Genomic DNA, 23,549 nt, shown 5'->3' with positions numbered 1-23,549 from the left:
TAGCACAGCCAGTGTTTCGCATCTTAACACAGCACTCCAGGCAGCCTCCAATCATCAGTAGGAAAATTCACATGAGTTGAGATACATTTTCTATCACTACAATGGGCTTGTTTGGGATTTACTCTCCAGTCCAGGTAAAGACATTAAAATTCTCTCTACCAACACTGGGGCTGACCTGTTTCCAAACTGTTATTATTACTCTCTGACAGAGTGAGTTGTGAAAACTGAGTCTCAAGGGCAGAAGAATTGGGTCTTGTGGGTAGTGCCACCATTGCTTGATCATCTGGGATCTGTAGATCCTCATCTCTTCAATAAGGACTCTCTTATCCAGGCAGGTTGACTTCTCTTCTGACTTCAACCAAGCCTCTCTTTTAAACTTGTACTTCATGGATCTCCCTTCCCTATGGTTCTCCCCTCTCTCTATATTCATCTTCTTTCCAATACTCAGCTCATTCTCAGATAGCAGGAGAGGTTTCCTACAAACACACAGCTCAAAGAGCTATCTTGGTTTTTGTCTGATTGCCCAACATGTTGGCTTGATATTCTTTCCTCTGCATGATTCTTTATCTGTGGTTATTAAATTGTAAGGGTTCTGAGAACACAAGGCATTCCACCTCCCTTGCTTTCTTCCCCTGTGCCATCACATAATACACTTTAGTAATTTGAATTGACCAGTTTGTCACCATGTTATGATTAAGGAAACAGAAGCAACCAATAAAGGAAGAGCCCATTTGAAATGTTAACCTTCTGTTGGCTGTGTGGGTTCTCTTTTCTTCTAAAATGACACTATGTTGATTGACTGGAGGTATGGATGATGAGGTACATATTACCTATGATATGAGAGCTAGAATTTTCTTTCAATTAATGGTAAATTTAGCAAGACACAGTGGCTTATACCTCTCGTACTAGCTCCTCAGGAAGCAGAGAATCATGGTTTGAGGCCAACCTGGGCAAAAAGGTCTGTGAGATTTCATTTCAATCAATAAAATCTCTGGGCACATTAGCATGTGTCCATTATCTCAATTAAGCAGAAAGATTACAGTTCCATTCAGACCCAATCAGAAAAATAACTAAAAGCAGAAAGGGCTGGAGATTGGCTCATGTAACAGAGTGCTTTGATAAACATTGTAAGGGCTGGGTCATTCTTACCCTTGAGTTAACTTTCTTTCAGTCCATTGGAAGTATATTCCTTTCCTAATAAATTTCTCTAACACTAAGTTCAAACCTCAGTATCACAAAAATAAGTAAATAAATAATAAGCAACTCAATAAAAATAAATAACTGTCAGGGATAGATTGAAGAACAAGGATAGCTTCTGACCAACTTTGACAAACTCCTCAGCAATGCAGTCTGTATGTTTTCTTCTCTTTTTCTCCTAAAAGTTTCTGTTTTTTTCTTTTTTGGGGGGAGGGGGGTCTAGAAACCTCTCTATAGAAGCAGCAACTCACCATCACATAAGCCTGCTTTGTTCAGTATTTTGATTGGGCTTTATATAATTTATGTATATGATAATTATATAATATCTGATATGTGTAGATACACATATATTTACATACATACAAATATATATCATAAACACACACATAGCAATCTTTTGTTTTTTCCTTTTCCTTTAATATTCTCCTATTGTTTCCCATAGGATACTAGACCTCACCCACTAAATACTGTTTTGGCTGAGTGCTGTAATTCTTTTTTTTTTTTTTTTTTGCCAGTCCTGGGCCTTAAACTCAGGGCCCGAGTACTGTCCCTGGCTTCTTGTTTGCTCAAGGCTAGCACTCTGTCACTTGAGCCACAGCGCCACTTGTGGCCTTTTTCTATATATGTGGTGCTGAGGAATCAAACCCAGGGCTTCATGTATAGGAGGCAAGCACTCTTCCCACTACGCCATATTTCCAGCCCCTGTAATTCGTTTTACACCAACATATCACAAAGGTTCATTGAGGGAGACACAAAAATCCAAGGTACTCATGAAACTTCAAGACCGATAGACATAATCCTTTCTTTATTTTAGGAGTTGGCTTTTATGGTCATTCAAAGTAATGTGTTTTTTTTCCTGAAATATAGTTTGAAGTAAGGAACATTGCATTGAGATCCTGGCAGGACTGGCTTCCTGTGGTGTAAGCTGCCTTACTGGGACACGTGTACTTCTCCAACCTGCACTTCATCTGTCCTCTCTCTACATGGAGGGGCAGTTAGTGGAGCACTGTGGACAAAGTTTATAGTCCCTGCAACTCATTTATATTGTAGTGCCATTCACAATGTAACTGGTCCCATATGCCTGTTTCTGAAGTGGATTAATAATTCACTTCTGACATTTAATACAAACCAGATACCACTTTTTTTTTTTGGCACTACATTATAGTAGTGTTATTCTTGCCACCAAGTTTAATAGAGTTTTAGGTCTTAGTGGGCCTACATATTGGTGAATATATACAACACAAGACCCAGAAAAGTCTTTGGAAATCTACCAGAATCCACTCACATTTTACACAAGAAAAAATGGAAGCGACGGGCTGGGGATATGGCCTAGTGGCAAGAGTGCTTGCCTCGTATACATGAGGCCCTGGGTTCGATTCCCCAGCACCACATATACAGAAAATGGCCAGAAGTGGCGCTGTGGCTCAAGTGGCAGAGTGCTAGCCTTGAGCAAGAAGAAGCCAGGGACAGTGCTCAGGCCCTGAGTCCAAGCCCCAGGATTGGCCAAAAAAAAAAAAAACAAAAAAAAAAAAAAAAAAAAAAAAAAAGAAAAAATGGAAGCGATTTGCTCAACCTCACAAAATGCTCCTGTAATAGAGAACAGAAAGACCATAAAAACCATTTCTATTCTTGGGGAGCTTCCTGTGCTAGATACACTGCTTTAGAAATCATGTATTAAGTTTCATTCTGGGCACTCTTTTCTATTCATTTTTTCCTTCCTAATGTAATGACTTAAAGCTAACATCTTTTCTCTGAGAACCACTGAGGACATGACTTTGAGACTTGGAGTTTGGGCTGGATGTAAAGGTAAAGGCTAAAATGTCAGACCCAAAAGGAAATCAAGATCTCTGTACTATGGGACAAAACGCAATGAGCTCCAAATAACTCCTCCTTTTCCTGATGTGTCAAAATTCCAGACAAATTCACACACACACTGAAGAGTGTGATAGGAAAAGAGAATTCTCTACAAGAGGCACTAGGGGAGAAATGTGTGTGTGTGTGTGTGTGTGTGTGTGTGTGTGTGTGTGTGTTTTAATAGACTAGGAATAAAAATAAAAGCTGAAAAAGAATTAGCCCAAACCTATACAATCAACCACAAGTGGTAGATGATAGAGGCTGCTTTGGTGAGTCCAGTCTAGCACTCAGTCAACCATTTAAATATTTATTGAGCACTTACTATGGGGTGAGGAAATGTTTCCATAGCTGAGAGTTATAGTGAATACTAAAAATAAAGAGGACTAGGCTTTTCCCTAGGAAACTTTAGAACTATAACACACCAAAAAGACACCCCTTGAATTTCTTTGTAAAGAGAGATAGCTTGTGGAGTGTTCATGAATTACCAGGAGGAACAACTAGTAAACCTTAAGAAAAGAGAAAAACACTTAGGAGTGCCTAAAGGGATGAGCCTGACTTCGTAAGCTGTTAACCTGAAAACAACTAGCTTCACCACAGAGGATTCAATGCAATGACACGCTTAGGGCAGATTCATCTAAATGGTTAATTGGACTCATGGGTTAAGAGTCCCTATCCTCTCCTGGCAGTTAAAGACCCTACAACTCACTGGTGGCTACAGAGCTGAGGTCAGCTGATATTTTACAGAGAAGGAGATGGTGGACTCTGCTTTTTTTGAATTGGGCTCATTCAGCATTGTTAATGTCACTAAGTCAGATGTCCCCCATGGGTTTCACCTCCTCCCTTCTTGGGTTGCCAGTTTTTCAGCAAGGGGGCACCCAGAGAAACTTACTTGTTCACTTGCTAGATCAAACAAACGAAAGCCATGTGGTTTGGGCTAGGGCGGGGCAGGAAGACCTGAGTACCCTTCTACTTTGAGTTTTTCCTGCCCTGGGTTGTGTGGCCTGAACTGAGAAAAGTCTCCTTTCAGTTCCCTTCCTTTCCTCATCAATTCTACCTGCTACAGAGAAGGCCATGGAAGTAAAGACCCTTATGTAGAGGGAAAAGATTTTGCTGCTATTTGGTTGATCGATTTCCCTGCTTTGTCCAATCACAAACCAGTCCTTGAGGATGGAGAAATGCCAACAACAACCGCCACTCTTCATCCAGGTGAGAAATCATGAAGTGATAATGAACAAACAACTCAATTCACCATCCCTTTGAGACCAAGTCCTCTTCAACTTCCCAGCTCATTCAAAAGTGTGGCGCTCCTATTCAGTGAGGGGAATGAATGAGCCACTCAGAGCATGAATGGGAAGAAGTTTCCATTACCACTTCTTTCTCCTCCATTTTTCCAACACCAGTCCCCTCCTCAGACAGTATGTTTAAAAATGGAAGGCAAAGCCAATCTGGATGTCATGACCCTTTCCACAACAGATTCCCAAACAGAGTTTTTTTTTTGTTTTCATTTTTTAAAAACAAACATACAAAAAAAAAACAACCCAGTACTATTAGATATGATCACTTAAGTTCCTAGGATACCCTTACATCTTAATATATGAAGACAATTATTGTAATGTAGTAAAGTATTCAAATGCTGTAGAGTATTTGTACTTTCCAAATTGAGGCATTGGTCAAATTGCTTAAATCCCCTGTGCCTCAGTTGCCTTATAGATAAAAGACTGATAATAGCAGTTTTCATGAGAGGGCTGCATGTATTAAATAAATTGCTGCACGGGAAGCTTAAGAATGTCAATGACATATAATCAGCTCTCTGTGTTTGCCGCTATTATGAATCGTGACAATAAATCTCAGACGATAAATCTCAGAAATGTGCAATTGGCTACAAAAAAGTAAATGCAGAAGAGCTCTCTCTAGAACCATAAACTTAAAACCATCTCCAAGAGAATCCTGCAATGATATCATCATACGTGCTCAAAAATCACCAGTCATGCAGGCAACCTTTCCCTCTCCCCCTGGAGTCTTGCAATTAGCCTTTACTCTCAAGTGCTGAAGACCTTGAGGACGTTTTGGGGGACCTGAGTTGTGCAAATCACCTTTTGATGACTCAGTCTCTCCCCACCCACCTGGGATGTGTTATGTGTGTGTCCACACTTGCCTTAGGAGGAACACTTGCCTGGGGAGGGCACACCTAGGCAGCTGGGACACCCCAAACTCAGGGAGATCTGGCTCTGTGAGCTTCTGTCCCCCATACTACCCATTCCCTTATCTTGAGTTTGGCTCCCTGTCTCTGAGTCTCACCAGGCAGAGATGCCACAGGAAGGCGGGACCTGCCTGCCCTGGCGGTGGGCAGCTTTCCACTTGGCAAGGTCTATGGAGGGCAATGTGTGCCCTGTCACATGCCAGGCTTCTCCATGGACTTATCCTTTGGGGGCTACAGTAGTTCCAGGTTAGACAGCATGTGGTAGAAGACGCTAAGAATTTTCTGGAAAGTCTTTCTGCTTTTCTCTCAATCACTACCACCTTCTAGAAGCATGTATGGGGGTTTGAGGGGCACGGGGCTCTCACATGAAGATTTCACTCTCAAGAATAGCAGTTCCCAAATCACTAAACCAAACCTCCAAGCTGACCACTGCTGGGAGTGTTTTATTTTGAGGTTTAAACTTTGTAGAGCTCTTACACTTTTGGCAGTTGGCTCCCTCTTTCCCATCTCAGCTCAACTATCCAGTAATTCCTTCTTTCAACAGGCAGCACAGCCAGCAGCCACTAGAGCCACAAACAGACAGCGAGGTCTCTGCTTTGGCAGAGACCAAACCTGAGCCAATCCTTGGGCAGTTGGCCAACCATCCATGCCTACTTCATTTCCTCTGGTTCCCCAACTCTTTCTTGGCCAGTTTGGGATAAGCACACTTTTTAAAGACAAATTTCAACCTGCCAAGTCAATGGCCCATGGAGCTCCAATGTATGGTTTTCCCTCAAGAACCTTTGTGTCCATATTCCAACAAACATAAAGGAAATTGAGTCATCCTCAGCATGCTGTGCAAAGCCTGAGTTTCTTTCTGAGGTAGCAAAGATTCCCTTTGAAAACTGCAGTCAGGGCTGCAGTACCACCCGCTTCAGCCTATTTCACAAGAACCACTTCCCTCTCAGGCTCTGGGTGGAGTCTACCGAAGCGAAGGTAGTGAGGAAACACCATTGTGGCTGCTGTCTTCTTCCCGGCTCCCACTTCAGTCCATCTGAAAGCCTCTAACACAGAAGCCTGATTTGATATCTCTGGAGTGGCCAATGTGTCACTCTGAGCTTCATACTTGGTTTTGCTTCAAGGTCCTTAACATTGTGTGTGTATGTGTGTGTGTGTGTGCATGCACACGCACGCACGTACTCTCACACACACGCCAGTACCAGGGCTTGAACTCAGGGCCTGGGTGGTGTCCCTTAGCTTTTTTTGCTCAAAGCTAGTGTTCTCCCACTTGAGCCACACCTCCATTTCTGGCTTTTTGATGGTTAATTGGAGATAAGAGTCCAATGGATTTTTCCTACCCCAGCTGGCTTTAAACCAGGATCTGCAGATCTCAGCCTCCTGAGTAAGTAGGATTTAGAGGTATGAACCACTAATGCCCTTCTAATATCCTTGACACTTATAAAGGGCTATGTCAACCCACTGCCTAGTACCTCAATAGTTGCCTTCACTGGAGGCTCATACAACCCACAACCAGGAGTGAGCATGATCTGCTAGGGATTGTGTGGGCCACTGCATCTGAAATGCCTGCAGGGGCAGTGTGAGGATGTCTTTAGGGCCTTTTTCTTAATTTTCAGGCACAGAGCACTGCCCCAACTTGTCTCTAAGATGAGAAGCAGCCTCTCCCTGTTTTCCAAGGCTGCAAATGAGAGCATGTCTAGAGGGCAGCTGGATTCTGATAACGAAATTGACTTATTTTAGCAACAAATAACTAGGTTGACATCCCTGACAGCTGTGGCCAAGCCTAAGGAGAGACAGGTCAGGACAGGAGTAGGCAGGGCAGGGCAGCCAAGAGCCCACAGCCTTGGGGAGGGTGAAAGAAGCCATTCCCTTCAGGTCATGAAAACCAAAGGGGACAGGGAGGGTAGGAGAGCCATACATAAGGTCCAAAGTCTTCCAAAGGCAAAGTCATGATGAATGGAAGCAGCAATGAACTCTAACCTGGGGTGACATCAAACACAAGTCACATCATCTTCCTGAGTCTTAGTTTCTTTTTTGTTCTGTTCTTATTTCTTTGTCCGGCTTGGGGCTTGAACTCAGTTATCTGAGTGCTGTCCCTGAGTTCTTTTGCTCAAGGGTAGCATACTCTAACACTTTGAACCACAGCACCACTTCCAGTTTTCCAGTGATTAGTTGGAGATGAGAGTCTCAGGGACTTTCCTGCCCAGACTGGCTTTGAACCGCAATTCTCAGATCTCTCTTGTGAGTACCTAGGATTACAGGCATGAGCCACCAGCATCTGGCCTGTGAGTCTTGGTTTCTTGATCAAGAAAATGAAGTTAAGAAAATACTAAGTATGGTTCAAGGGGTAGAGTGTCAGCCACGTGTGAGAATGTAAGGCTCTGAATTCAATCCCCAGTGCCATACTGAGATACACACACACACGCGCACACAACACACACATATACACACCAGAGAGAGAGAGAGCATACTAGCACATAGGGCTAATAAGGAGGTGATTAAGAGAACCTATGCTAATCCCCAGCTCAATGCCTAACATAGAGTAGGTGCTCAACAGGTGATATTTCCTAGGGTCTTAGGACAGTGCTTTGTGCAGGATGATCTGAGGCCATAGCAGAATGGTGAGTTTTTAAAATATGAGTGCTCCTTAACCACCAAGTGATGTTCCAGGAGTACCAGACACTTTACAAGACACAGACTCATTTTCAAACAACTTTGCATTATGGGGAGACACATATGTCATTATATTAAACTCAAAGTGTGTATGTTGTCAAGGAAAACACACAGTTGTCATGAGTGTGTGAGATACAATTTGAGGTGTTAAAGAAATACTTCCTCCATAGATCACAGGCTCCCTACAGGGGGCGCGGGGGTGGAGCTCCTACAATCCTCAACACAGGGGTATTTCAGAAAATAAATGTGTGACAGTCTCTCGGAAGGGAAGTCAAAGCCCGTCCCCCCCATCTGCTTCCTCTTCAGAAAAAGAAGGGGTTTTACCAAATGATCCTTAGAGTATCCATCTCTGAGTCTCTGACACTGAATCAAGAAATATTTCTTGAATGAATGAAAGGGGGAGAGGTCATAAAATAGGAATGCTGGTATCCCGGCAGCCCCTCCTACATAAGGTAAGTTGGAAGAAAATGGAACCTTTTCCTACTGGCTGCCAGCCTATAACAGCACCTGCAATGGTCAAGACGCTTTCTTTGTAGGAAGTAGATCTCCATTGTGTGCCTGGGAAATAACTGAACTAATTGATAGGGAGTTTCTTCTTGGTTTCTTCCCATGATAAAACATAGCCAAAGATGGAACTTCCAGCAGGAGGAGGCACGTCTACTGCTCAGTGGGAACAGAAAGGTATGTGCCAATCCCAAGCCCCAGGGCTCTGAGAAGCACCCCACTTTCCCAAGACCAGGGGTGCAATTCCCTAGTTGTGACCTCTCTTCACAGGGAAAAGTAGATATGTGCAGAGGAATCACTCTCTCACCTTATACCTAGGCTATTTTCTTTTTCCTGCACACGACACTCATTCTAGATACCTGTTCTCCAGCTCTGAGTTTGTGAGTCCAATATTGCTGAACCACCTTTGGCTACTTTTCTACTTTTTTATTTCTGATACAAAGCCTGGATCTTCTGAGTGTTGATGACGCCTGCCTATAATCCTATCTGCTCAGGAAGTTGAGATCTGAGAATCATGATTCAAAGCCAGCCCAGGAAGACAATATAAGAAATTCTTATCTCCATCAGAACAGCCAAAAGTCAGAAGTGTGGCTCAAGTGGTAGAGCACTAGCTTTGAGTAAAAAAGCTAAGTGAGAGTATACGGCCATGAGTTCAAGCCCTGATACCAGCAAAAAACAAAAACAAAGGCTGGACTGTTTTCCACATTCCCTAATGATTTTCTGAAGCCTATCACTCCCAGAATGGAGCAACCACAGGGCCTTTCTCCCCCACCCTGCCTCTCCTTTTTCTCCTTTCCCCTTTGCTGGCTGAGCCACAAAACTTCTGCTAAGTCATGTCTTCTTTCCAAGTCTCATCCTTTCCAGCAAATTTACAAGTACGTGAAAGCCAGAGTTCAGGCAGTCACTACTGCTGGCATTCCAACTGTACTTTCTTCGAATGCTGCTGCCCAAAGAGACCTTGCAAACTCAAGGTTGTAGGGAGCCTTATGGTTTCTAGGAGAGCCTTGAGTGTCAGAGTGCCCTAAGAATTAGGGAAGGGCTTTTCAGTGCAGAGAGGCTTGAGTTTGAATCTTCAGAAACAAAGCAGAAGACAGTGGTAGCACACCATCAAATTTCCCTGGAGGCAAACAAGACAGCCCCTTTCCTCTGAGGAAGTCCCCAAGCCCTCCCAGACCTCTACTGCTTCTTTGCTCCCACCAATGAGCTCCAGTTCCCCACAGAACCCTCCCCCCACCCCCAGGGTCTTGGCTCCACCAGGACTCCTCCATCCCACAAATCTTCCTTCTTCATCCCATGCCTTCTAACCCAGTCTAAGTCTAGGCTCTGGACCTCAGTGAACTTTATCCAGCCTCACCTCTGACGGTGTGAATACCTGCAAGTTAGTAAACCTCTCTGAGTCTTCCCATCCTTCCTGTGAAACTGGCCTAATTAAGAGATAGTTCTCACTGGGCCATTGAGAGTGTGAAGTAAGATAACATGTAAAGGATTTAACCTAGACCCTGGTGTTGTAAAAAGAACTGGCTAGCTTGGAGTGCTATTATTATTACTATTATCTGTCTTACTTTAGCTTCAGAAATCAAATTTCTAAATCACTACCTATTCCTAGTTGAGGGTACCCAGGGTAGACTGAATCTCTTGCTTGATACTCCCTCTCCCATCTGGATTTAATAAATACTTGCTGAGTAGAATCCACTATAGGCTGAGATGACTTAATGACCCTCTTGGCACTTCTTAAGGGAAAAATTAATTTTGCTAGTGATAAGCAAATCAGCCATGTAATTATCTGCTCATATATAGACAAAGAAAGGGAACATTTAATGCAGAGCCATCTGGAATCTCTGGCTGGCAGCCCTTCCCCCTCCACAACGACCAAAAGCCACCAACCTTGTTTGGATGGGGTACTGAGGTCTCTGCTGTGGTCCCTGCTATGAGCCACCTTGCCGTTTAGATTTCCCCCAGACTCACTGGCAGTAGCAGGAGCTCATAAGGATTGGTCCAGCCATTGATTCTCCTATGTGCCCTGGCTGTCCCAGGCTGGAATCTTCACCATAGAGATACTTCAAGCTCCCACAAACCATAGGTGGTCACTGGTTAGAGCTGGCTTTGGAAACTGGGCCCTGTGGAGGGCTACTCGCCTCTTTCCAGGGTTCCTTTCTGGAAAGCTCCATGCCAAGAGTTCTCAGTTGCATCTCTTTTGGCGCCCTAGCTGACAGCCGCCCCACCACTACCACCACTACCACCGATCAGGACACCAGCTAGCCTCAGCCAGCCTGACACAGCCAGCGGGGCTGGGAAAGCCATGGAGCCCAGGATCCTGTTAGTCCACAGCGGCTCGTATCCAGTACAGTTACTTTCTAGCCATGTGCTAAGGCCCTAGCGACCTCGCCCAAAGCCGCGCGCGCCGGCAGCCTGCCCAGCAAACTTTCTCCTCCTCTCTTTCTCTTTTCCTTTAAAAAAAAACCACCTCCCCCCCAAAAAACAACAACAACAACAAAGAAACGCGGCGCTCCCCGATACCGTGCTTCTCCAACAGCTTAGAGCACATCCCAGCCCTGCTTTCCTGAACCTGGACCAAGTCCCTCGCTCCCACATGACTGCAGTTTCGCCCCCTCCAGGTACGGACGTAGAGAGTGGGGCTCCGGGTAGGGCCGATCTGGGCACCCCAGACTCCCTAACCCGCTGCCTGGGCAGTGGCGAGCACTCACCGATCTGTGATTGCGCCAGGCTCAGTTGCACGAGGCAGTAGAGTCCCCAAGCTGCGTGCCACCAAAACTTGTTCATGATGTGGGAGCGAAGCGCAGGGGATCGAGTGGAGCTGGAGGGTCGCGGTACACCGGGGGGCACGGGGCTGGAGGAGGACGGGGACGAGGAGAAGGGAGGATCGAACCTGTCAGAGGCTGGGGGCCGTGGGCAATGAGGCCGCCTCGGAAGTTGGCTGCCGTTTTTATTCAAGGGTTGAAAGAGTGATCTAAGAGGGAGGGAGCGCGCGAAGGACACACCCAAGCGAGGGGGCTGTGACTAAGCAGCCAGCGGAGGTTTAAAGAGGTACCAGCCCTCCTTTCGCCGCCCCTGCGCCCCCGCCCTGTGCTCCGTGGAAGTTATGAATCGGGAATGACCCGGCGGGCGCTGGGAGGGCTGTGGGGCGCCTGCATCCCGTCACCCACTCCCCGTGGGCCTCGCCCGCCAGCCCCAGCCTGCCCCGATGCCTGACAGCCCGGCCTGGGATGGAGGGCAACGCTCCAGTCTCTTTTTCTTTCCCGCTAAACTTCTTGGAATCTGGCTGGGGGAACCTGATTCTCTGGATTTCCCAGGCTGCTGGACATCCTGGGAGAGGAGCTGGAGGGCGGTAGGGAGATCCCGCCCCAGATGACCAGGCTTTCCCAGGCCATGGGAGGGAGGGAGGACTCAGTCTTCCTTTCTCCACAGAGAAAGTCCAGCTTCATGCCTGGACTCCTGAGTGGTGGCCATACATGGGGTAGTTCACCCTCTGCTCCCAGAATGGAATGTTTACCCTTCCCCTCACCCACACCCATGCATCCTTCCAAATATACTTCTTTCTACTTGCCTTTCTATCTACAAATCCTTTTACACATCCTTCCAGAACTATCCATCCCTCTGCCAACCATTATCCATCCACATATATCATTTCCCCCATTCATCCACCAATCCAATGGTCAATCCCTAACCAGTTCCTCCACTCATCCACCCATTGGACATTTTCTCAGCCCTCCTTTCTTGCATCTTTTTCACATCTCTACATAAACCTGCATCCCTTCCCTCCATACCCTCTTCTGGATCCACCCATACCCACACACTGGCTGTTCTCCAGCCATTGTCAACATATCCACCACCAGTTAACCCTTCCTCCCATCCAGCCACACATCCAATCCTCACTCCCATTTACACTCCTAGGATATCTATGCAAACATCAATGTGTTTCTTCCAACCAGTAAATCTCAAAGGGGTAGAGATGGGTATGTTCTTTAAAAGCAGAAAACCCATCTTTTGAGTCATAATTCCATTTCTAGTTATGATGAACTAATATTTGGAAATCAAAAGCAGTATTATTTTTAACACAAGCTATTGAAGGTAAATCAGAACAGACCTCTTATCCCATGAGATCCACAGGAAATGAAAGTGGCTATCTGTGGTTCTGGCAAGACTTTGAAGGAACTATGGAAAAACTTCTGATGGGAGAGAGGGTTTTGTAATTTACTGAAAGAAATGGAAAAAACGGAGAGAAACACAGCCAGCCAACCAGCCAGCCATTCACTCATCAAACACATAGGTATCAAGAGAAATAAGCCCTGGCCTTGTCTTCAGGGGCCTCATTCTCAGGTAGGCAATAAGGCTCACAAGGAAGTTATTATCTACAGTGTGAAATAGGCTGTAATATAACATCAGCTCTCCATAGATTTTGAAAATATTTGGAGAAAAATTGCACCTCTACTGAAAACACACATGCTTTTTTCTTCTCATTATTCCCTAAACAATACATCTTTTTTTTTTTGGCCAGTCCTGGGCCTTGGACTCAGGGCCTGAGCACTGTCCCTGGCTTCTTCCCGCTCAAGGCTAGCACTCTGCCACTTGAGCCACAGCGCCGCTTCTGGCCGTTTTCTGTATATGTGGTGCTGGGGAATCGAACCTAGGGCCTCGTGTATATGAGGCAGGCACTCTTGCCACTAGGCTATATCCCCAGCCCTAAACAATACATCTTAATAATGATTTGCATATAACTGACACTGTGTTAGGGAATGTATATACTGTGCCATACCATATGAAGATACCACATCTGGGTGTTGGGTATCCCCAGAGGAAACCTGGAACTAACACCCTGGAATGTTGATAGATGACTACATATGTGTTCAAGGTCCCATCAGTCCTATAATCCAGAGCAAGAAATTCCACTTTCTCCTGGTAAGACTAGAGAGATTTCACACGGGGGACGATGACATTTGAACTAGGCCTGGAAAGAGAAAGAATTATACAGAACCTGTAGGGACAGGTCACCCACCAACAGTAGTCTATAATGAGGAAAGCAAGGATTTAGGAACAGAGTATTCATGTTCAACTTTTGTCTTAGCTGTTATATGACCTTGAAGAGGGCAACAAGCCTTGTATGCTTCAATGCCCTCAAATATAAAATGGGCTTAATTATAGTTAATACTTGTTTTATACAATCAGTGACAATTAAAGCATTTGTAAGTCTTACATGTATTAAGTACTAGATATATGCATATATATATACACAGTAAGCTATTTATACATATATATATATATACTTGAATATTAAATCAGCTAAAGAGACTGGGTGGGAGACAGCATGACACTGTAAACTGTTTCAAGAAATTGTAACTTACCCCAGTAAGAATGTCATATATCAAGAAAACTAACAATAACAATTGTTGGAGGGGATGTGGCCAAAAGGGAACCCTACTTCATTGTTGGTGGGAATGTAAACTGGTTCAGCCACTCTGGCAAGCAGTATGGAGATTCCTCAGAAGGCTAAATATAGAACTCCCCTATGACCCAGCAGCCCCACTTTTGGGTATCTATCCAAAAGACCACAAACAAAATCACAGTAATGCCACCAGCACAACAATGTTCATCGCAGCACAATTTGTCATAGCGAGAATCTGGAACCAACCCAGATGCCCCTCAGTAGACGAATGGATCAGGAAAATGTGGTACATATACACAATGGAATTTTATGCCTCTATCAGAAAGAATGACATTGTCCCATTTGTAAGGAAATGGAAGGACTTGGAAAAAATTATACTAAGTGAAGTGAGCCAGACCCAAAGAAACATGGACTCTATGGTCTCCCTTATTGGGAATAATTAGTACAGGTTTAGGCAAGTCATAGCAGAGCATCACAAGGCCCAATAGCTATACCCTTATGAACACCTAAGATGATGCTAAGTGAAATGAACTCCATGTTATGGAGACAATTGTTATATCACAGTTGTAACTACTTTCAACGTCCCATGTGTATCTGTAGCTTCTAGTATTGATGATGTTCTTGTATCACCTTCCAGTGGTTGTACCTACACTATCTCTGTAGTCTTATCTGAGTATATTGGAAACCGTGTATACTGGTATTGGAACTAGGAAATTGAAAGGGAATACCAAAATTGAGAGACACAGGGTAAAAAAAGACAAACAACTACAAAAGCAATACTTGCGAAACTGTTTGGTGTAAGTGAACTGAACACCTCAGGGGGGGAAAGGAAAGGGGGAGGGGGAGGGGGTTATGAGGGACAAGATAACAAACAGTAGAAGTAATGTATCCAATGCCTAACGTATGAAACTGTAACCTCTCTGTACATCAGTTTGATAATAAAAATTTGAAGAAAAAAAAAGAAATTGTAACTTATCCAAGTCCCTGTAAGAAATTAAAAAAGAAAATGTAACTTAAAAAATATTACTATATTAAAATACACATAATATAAAATGCACCATCTAACCCACTTAAAAGGATATAGTTCTGTGGCACTTAAGGTATCCAGAGTGGTCTAACGGGGGTTTTCAATTGGAGAGAAACTTGTGTCTTATTGAATTTTTAGGATGAGTATGTGGAGATAAAGCTCTCCATCAGAACCTCCTCCCTCACCTCTCAGGGGCGGTCAAGCCATGATTCAAGAGAATGCTGAAATGAAGATGGCAGCTCTGAATTGAGTTCTTGCCTCCAAGCTAGCATTTTGAGAAGTCTGTCAATGGCTAAGAAAGCCATCATCTTAAAGCAACTGGGGGCTTCAGGCTCTAAGCTGCGGTTCATGGTGAGAACACTGGGGGTGGGTAGATCTTAACACTAAAGGATGTTTCTTGGAGGATCCTGAAAGTTATTTGGAGATCCCTAAGAAACACGGCTTTGGTGTCGGCTGTCCTCCACCTGTCCCCATCTCATCCCTCTGAAAGTTCTACTGGTGTTCGATTTATGTACTACAACACGGTGGAAGATTTCATTTTGACGAAGGATTTTATTTCCCCAAACATATTAAACCCACCAAACTAGGTAACCACAAACTCCAGTCCATTTTCAGAATTCTAGCAAACAATACTACCAATAAAGATGTTTATTTAAATGGGAGAGGGGTTGAAAATGCTTTGCAAACTACAAAGGGACATGCAAATTCTGGCTAGCAATTATTATTAGGGTTATTCTCCCAGAGGGGAGTCTCTCGCCCGCCTCTTCCCGATAGTTTGTTGAGGGGCTGAAGCAGTTTGCCCCCATGCCACAAATGACTCATTTCAAATTACAGACCTGAATCAGTGCCAGCCCTTGGGAATTCCTGGCTCACCTCTCTGAGCCCCCTTACAACCCCTTTCCAAACACACACCCGCCCACATGGAGAGTCACAAGAAGCCATACCCAACATCTCCTTTGAGCCTCAGTAAAGGTTCAAATTCTTCGGGTTGTTAATTTTAGGTATTCCAGATCTGTTGTATGTGGTACCAGCCACTGGGATGAGCATGTGGGAAAACAATAGCATGTGGGAAGCTGGTGAGGAGAACTTGAATCGATCTGGGTTGACATGAGATCACACTGTTTGAGAAAAATACAATATAAAACAAAACAATGCAATCAGCATATGGGACTGTGAAAATCCTGGTCTGGGCATCAGTTCTCATCTTACCATACATGACCTTTAGGAGATTCAGGTTCAAAATGAGGGTAATAAGACCTCTCTTACAGTCTGAGTGTGTAGGTGAAATAAAGCATGAGGACCCTTACTGGGGTATGTGATTCACGGTGGGATGAATAATCAATCTCCCACCCTCTAAGCTGGCTGAGAACAGGGCTGTATGGATGTCAGTCACCAGCACATACTCAGTGGCAGTGGCTGACGTATCTCAGTCTCTGACTTCTCTGTGCTCCATAAATAAGCATTACATAAATGTGTAAGTGACTGGCAGTCGCTTCCTTCCCGACATGGCTCATGGGGCAGTTCCAGGAATCATAGGAGCTGATAGGTAAAAGTACTTAGACAATGTGATAATTTTTAAATAAATGCAAGCAACGATGTCACATCTGGGATAACTGGTTTAGTAAGACTACAGTGGACTTAAATCATTGCTCACCCTGGCAGGTTAGGATTTGTTGTTGTAGAAATACTGGAGGCTGATGGCTTTTGATTAGTAATGTATATCTTATTCTTCCTGAGCAAAGAAAAACCAAATCTAAACTAAATGTGAATAGGAGTGTGAAGAGTTAAGGCTGAGAAGTAGGAGGCTAAGTCATGGAATTTGGTTTTACAAATGCAGCAGGCCATGTAGATTCTTTCAAAGGAACAGTATTCAATTCTTTCATTGAGCTGTTTCCTCCCAAAATGAGCAATCAATCAAAGAAAAAGAAAGTTCCATTGCAGTTAGACTTGAACATGGAAAGAAATCCATTCTTGGTTTGTTGTGCCAAGTCGCGAGACCACCACCAAGAAGACCACCGAGACTCAGACTTTCCAAAATGCAAAAGCAAGGCAAGGCTTTATTTAAGCGAGCTGCAACTTGGGCCTCGTCCTACCCACCGACACAGCTGAGGTTAGGAGGGAGCCCCGAGCTGTGATTACACAGGGCTTATATAGGCAAAAAACAAAGTTACAACAACCAGGTGTTCAAGCAAGCAAGATTAGGACACAGGTACAAATCTGATTGGCTTAGGGCTTGAGGCACTCTGGGGGCAGTCAGAGGTAAGCATTCCCAGCAGTTAGAGTTCTAGACCCACTGGGCCCTAATGGGCTTGTCCTGGGTCTGCTCACAGGGCCTACTTATCTCAGGTTCCCGTGGTAAAGTGGGGTTCACATGGTAAAGTGGGACCTGACTTCAAAGTCTGGCACTTCAAGTTCACCCTTACCAAGTGAATTCTATACATGCAAAAAAAACTTGTAAAAATAATTATCAGTGAAAAGTAAATAAGCCAGTAACTGGGAAGCAGTCTTCCTGATAAGTAAATAACATTGAATGAGGAATCTTGAGCCTTTAGGGTTAATCAGGCTGAAAAAGAAAACAAATAAAAACTTCAACAATAACAATAAAAACCCAAGGGCTCTGACTGTTACATTCTGGAAAGGCCAAGTAGATAGGTGCTTCTAGATCCTTGTCATGCCTAGTTCATTCACAAAGTGGGTTTTACACAAACCTTTGGAGGTCAAATTCTACACAAACAGTACAAATTGGACCACTGAATGATAACTAGTTCAGAGATATGAATATTTGACCATGAAATTTGAATTCATGCTGTGAGATTTTATGTAGCAAACTAATTGAAAGAAAACCAGGTGAAACAGTTTATAGTTGCACCATTATTTAAAATTCGTGATTCTATTCATCTGAAGTATGCATAGTAACTAAAATTCTTGTTTGCTTCTTTTTTTTTTTTTTTTTTTTTTTTGCCAGTCCTGGGCCTTGGACTCAGGGCCTGAGCACTGTCCCTGGCTTCTTTTTGCTCAAGGCTAGCACTCTGCCACTTGAGTCACAGCGCCACTTCTGGCCATTTTCTGTATATGTGGTGCTGAGGAATCGAACCCAGGGCTTCAAGTATACAAGGCAAGCGCTCTTGCCACTAGGCCATATCCCCAGCCCCGTTTGCTTCTTTTCTTACAACACATAAAATGGTTTGTTGAAAATCTCCTGGCATGATTTATGTTGGTTACATCCATGGTGAGAGGAATGTAGATGGTGACTAATAAATCCTTGGGATTGTCCTAAAATTGTGAATTATTTTCATTTATTCATTATATTCTAATCCTATATGTTAGACAGATTCTGCACTTCCTTGGTTATATCATAATCATCACCACTCCATCATTACCACATCACCAATCACCATCATTACTATCACTACCACTACCAAAACAACCACCATTAACACAAACACCATTGTCTTCAACAATATAGCTAACAACCAGGATTAGCACATGTGAAAGCTCATGTAATTGTCACACTATTCTTTGAAAAGTTAATTCCTCCTTTACAGATTAAGCTGAGGTTCAGGAAGGTTAAATGTCTAGTTCAAAGTCACAACTTTATTTTACTTAGCTGATCTTTCCTGGTGACAGATAAAAAGAAAAGTTTATGTCCCTTTCTGATCTTATAAATAGTTCTAAATCAATGTAGTCAAAATTAATATGTAGGACTGGGAATGTGGCTTAGTGGTAGAGTGCTTGCCTAGCATGCATAAAGCCCCGGATTCAATTCATCGGTACCATATAAACAGAAAAAGCCAGAAGTGGTGCTGTGGCTCAAGTGGTAGAGTGCTTGAGCAAAAAAAGCTCAGGAACAGTGCCTAGGTCCTGAGTTCAAGCCTCAGGACTGGCAAAAAAAAATAATATGTACTGAATTTCATTCCAGTCAGTTTTTTTTAAAGGAAAATTGGAATCTTTTGTTAGGATTGAGGAGTAGAAAATCAAGTATGTTGATTCCCATAGCTTCCAAAAATTATCAGACATTTAGTACTAGTGAGACAATTTGAACTTTACAGGGTACTGATCCTTATTCTCTATAGAATTATCATGGGATAGCTGGTTCTGACTAGAAATGAACACCATTCTCTATTTATAGTGCTTGAGTGTTTATTCAAGGACTATACTGATCGTAAGACACTTCCTGGATTGTTGGATAACCCACAAGTTATAATACCTCCTCTGATACTGAAAAGTAGTTTCTGGCAGCCATCATTGTGACTGAACTCTATGGTTTACACCTGATACAAGTATGGCTAGTCAGAGCCTTCTTGAATTTTGGGATTTGAGTGGGTGTGACTATTTACCACACAAACGTAAGAGTTATGAAGCATCTGCTTCTATTTGCATGGATAGAGAAGCATGAGAAAGGGGATGAAACAGAAGCTGAAAGAAAACAGAAAATCCTTCTTTAATTCTAAACTTCTACAGGTTCCTTGGGCACTATGAGTCACCTTTATGTCTTCTAATTAATTCTCTTCATTCTGCTTATGTTAGCTTACTTTGGCTTCCGTTTCCTGCAGAAAAAAAGAGTTGATGAATATAGAGGACATTGCTCCATTCTATAAAAATATAAAGAAAAGTCCTAAATAGTAGATGTGCCTACTACTGGAACTTAAATTCAGGACTTGAGTGTAAATCTCAGGTCTTCTCGTTCTTGCTCTTGTCACTACTTGGCTAATTTATAACTCCTCCCCAGTATCATTCAATTCTACTCAAATAATTCAATTATCACTCCTGTACTGTGGCATAAACTAGACATCCCCATGATTTGGCATCCCGAGGTGCATGCCCATCAACATGAATGGCAGGTTTCAGAGTTAGGTATTCCCAGGCCTTTGCCAGAAAGTTCCTTTCTGCCTAAACATGCCTCACAGTCTATTTCAAAGGCAAAGCCTTCCCACTAGCAAGTTGTAACAGCTTCTCTTCAAAACACCCAAAAGGTAAAAACTTCTGGGCTTCAGTGTACCAGCAATACACTCTAGCCAAGTCCTGATTGGGCTTAGAGTCAACACATGCAGAAAAAGAGTAGGTAGAGAACAGGGAAGAAATGTATCCAAAGCCTAAAGTATGAAACTGTAACCGCTCTGTATATCAGTCTGACAATAAAAATTAAAAAAAAAAAAGAACACTGAAGAAAGGCCAGTCCAAACCCCACTTTATTGTTGGATCCTGTTTCCCAATCACAGAAGACTGTGTGGGTGAGAAACTTGTTGAACTGAACTTAATTAGGAGAGGATGTGAGGAAGGAGGGGGAAGGATAGAGAAAGAGAAAGACCTATTGAGAGAGTGAAAGTGAATGCAATACAAAAGGCACAGACACACAAATCTACCACTAAAGCATTCTAATCATCAGACATGAACTTAATAGATTCTTTTTTGTACATACACAGGCGAAGCATCAAGGAAAAGTCAATGGTGAAGAGGGTCATTATCCTCAAAGAGATAACAAACTAGATCAGAGTTGGCATAGCAATTGCCTTTCTTAGTTCAAGATGTGTTCAGTAAGTATCTTTATGTTTTAAGAATTACTCTAAGTACTGGGAAACACTAAGAGACTAATATTTTATTATCATTGAGGAAGTGGTGGGAGGTGCAGGAGAACTTTGTTAAGTTGGATTGGTCTGTCTGAAGAGGTGAAAGTTGAGCTAAATTTGCACAGAGAAAATCTTTGAAGGTACATAACAACTGTAAAAGCTGGAGATGTGACTTCTTGGTGGATTTGAGAAGGCATCAAAAGTTAATGTAGCTGAGCTGAGTAAACCAGAAAGAAAATAGCAGGAAATGAGATTAAATATGAAGGCAAGACCCAGATTTTGCACAGCTTTGCTAGCCAGGGTGAGAAATATGAATTTTCACTGATTACAATGGAATGGCTTTCGTGGGTAGCTCCTAAAATAAATAGAGACTCCTTAGGTCACTGTGATAAGAAAGATTCCAATATCCCAGAGGTCACTGGGGAAAAACTTCAAATGATGAATTAATCATGTCTATCCTATCTGCAAATTACTCCACCTCATTCAGCTTACGTTCCTTATTTAAGGCTCCATATAATTATTCTGAAATTTTAGTGATGCATCTATTTGCCTTGCCATTTGACTTGGAATAAAGCAGGATCCAAAAAGATAATAGTAGCAACTATTGACTCATCCTTCCTTAACTACCTTCTCTTGGCTTTCTCGGTATTTCTTTAGCCCTTCTTTCACCCCACCTTTTAGATGCATTTGCACTGTCTTGTTTTCTTTTCATCTTAACCACTAGTAAACTGACTTAACAATGTGTAATGGCTTAAATGTATAGAGGTTTATTCTGGAATTATTTAACACTTTTCACCATTTCCGGGGAGATAGTGTTGTGGGGAAAAAAATGGAGAACTTAGGTTCCCAACATATCACTTCCAAAATTAGTTAGGATCATTTTGGTTGGTGAAAGGAAAAGAACATGGAGGATAAGTATTCTTTGTAAGGTTTCAAGGGACCAGGTCTAGTAGTAGGTTCTATACTTCCACTTACATTCCATAGGCTACAACCCAATCACATAAAAGAAAAGAGGAAAGGAAAGTGGGGTAGGATTACTGATGATTTTCTCCCCAAATAAGCAAATGATTAATAGGAGGACATAGGCAGCACAAAAGAAGATAGAAATTTAAAAGGGGGGGGGGGTAGGGGAAGAGACTGAGTGTAGTGGAATACACCTGAAATTCCAACCAATCAGGAGGCAGAGATGGAAAGACTATGGTCTGAAGCCAGCCCAGGCAAAAGTACAAGATTCTATCTAAAAAGCAAATATGAAATTAAAAAGACCAAGAACATGGCTCAAGTGGTAGAACACTTGTCTAGTAAGCATTAGGCCCTGAATTAAATTCTAAGTACTCCCCGAAATATTTTCAATCAGAGAAAACTTATTTATTTACTTATTTTTATTTTGAGACATAGTCACACTAGGCTAGCCTCAAACTCATGATCCATTTGCCTCAGCCTCCAAAGTGCTGAGATTTACAAATTCAATTATCAAAAACAGACATAACTACATATATAGACAGAGGGGAAACTACAATGAATTCTTGGATGGTACTCATCAGCTTAAAGAATTACCAAACCATGTCAATGCCTCCTACTTCATTCCACTGTTGTGTTACTTAGAAACAAGTACCAGACATCTAATCTTTTTATCTGTAAATATGTCAGTATATATATCTGAGAGATAAGGTTCTAACTATAATATCACTATTGCATTATTAATAGTTTACATTTTCCTTTAGATGTATGGCATAAGTAGCATTGTATATATATGTATTTGTGTATGCGTATGTATGTATGTGTGTGTATATCACTTTTAACTCAAAATCTCTTCTTTATAAGCACTTATTAAGATGCAATAGCTGAGGGTGGTGGCTCAAGCCTATAATCCTAGCTATTTGGGAGATAAATGTAGGAAGGATCATGATGAGGCCAGCAAGAAAGAATTAGCTGAGGCTCTATCTCAACCACTGGTTGGACATGGTAGAATGTGTTTGTCATCCCACCTCTTCAGGAAGTTTATTAGTAGTATTATGATCTATGAAACCTGGGAAAAAAGAAACCCTATTGGAAAAATAACTAAAGCAAGAAGGGCTGGGGGATTGACACAAGTACCTACAAGTACAGAGCCTTGAGTTCAAAACCTAATACCACCACCCCTGCCCCCCAAAATGGGCAAACCATATTTGGTGTATTAAGGCACATGACAGTAAGTTCACAGGAATAAAGCTTTTACACTATTTTCAGGAAAACACCCAGATGCTCAGGGCCACCTCTGTCACGTGCTAGATGGGCCCATTCTGATTCTGCCTGCAGAAGTAAGAAGGAAGCCCCTCCAACCTGTGAAAAACAGGGACTGAGGAAGATCAGCTGTCTTACAACCAGCCCACAGCATGAGTGTAGTGTGTGGCCCAGTCTGGTAGTTTCTGAAGCATGAGGCTAGGGAGGGCAATAGAGCCTGGGAAGCAGACTGTAGGGAAATCTATGGTGTCCTTCAGAGGAGGCCCACTAGGCCCCTGTTCTGCTGGCTGATGACTCAAAGTCTACCGTCTGAGTCCTGAAAAATGTCCCTTCCCTTTTGTCTTCCAGTCAATGCATTTAGCAGACCTTTCCTCACCAGGAAGTTTGGCAGGAAGTGGATGCAAAATCTGAAGGAAGATTTCCAAAGACAAATCTTGGCTTTTGTCCCAAATGTCCAAGTCTGGGCTTTTCAGTAGCAATCATTGGCCCCTTTCCCAGTCCATATGAAATGATCACGGATGGTGTCGTGATTGTAATCGCCTGCCCTTGTGCATAGGTGGAAAGTTTGCTTTGATCTGTCCTGACAGTATGGGATGGGAGGACACTCACATGTCTCCACAGACAAATGGACCAGCACTGGCTTCATCTTGTGGAGAAGCAGGTCAAGGAAACGGCCACACCATGTCTGCGCGGGATGTGGATGGGCAGGGACTGCCACTGCCCACAAATGCTGTCAAGAGCTGTGCAGAGCTCCGCCCACTCCCACCCCCACCCCCATCCCTGGCTTTCTATCTGTTTCAATTTGTATTTTTCTCCTGCTGCTTCTCTTTCCCTTCTCTTCCTCATGGTTTCATTCTCAACCTGTCTCCACTTTGCCTGAATTCCCATCTCCTGACCCTGGCCCCT

The 23,549-nt window shown here is 43.1% G+C and overlaps 1 protein-coding gene across 5 annotated transcripts in view; it reads right to left on the bottom strand.

Moving 5' to 3' along the window:
• The window catches only part of Cd44 (CD44 molecule (Indian blood group)), an 86,410-nt gene extending 74,954 nt beyond the window's left edge, over positions 1-11,456 (bottom strand). The window contains exon 1 of one of the 5 annotated variants that reach the window (XM_048359801.1): positions 11,131-11,456. In XM_048359801.1, coding sequence (XP_048215758.1) covers positions 11,131-11,206 — 76 coding nt within the window. In that variant the 5' untranslated portion in view covers positions 11,207-11,456. The remainder of the gene's footprint in view (positions 1-11,130) is intronic. The other 4 variants (XM_048359802.1, XM_048359798.1, XM_048359799.1 and 1 more) reach the window with 4 other exon arrangements.
• Positions 11,457-23,549: the final 12,093 nt, after the last annotated feature.

This window comes from Perognathus longimembris, chromosome 13 (genome assembly GCF_023159225.1).
Source record: "Perognathus longimembris pacificus isolate PPM17 chromosome 13, ASM2315922v1, whole genome shotgun sequence".
In the NCBI taxonomy this organism is placed as follows: domain Eukaryota; kingdom Metazoa; phylum Chordata; class Mammalia; order Rodentia; family Heteromyidae; genus Perognathus; species Perognathus longimembris.
Note: the sequence above shows the minus strand (reverse complement) of the source record. Positions and strands in the feature narration are given on the sequence as shown.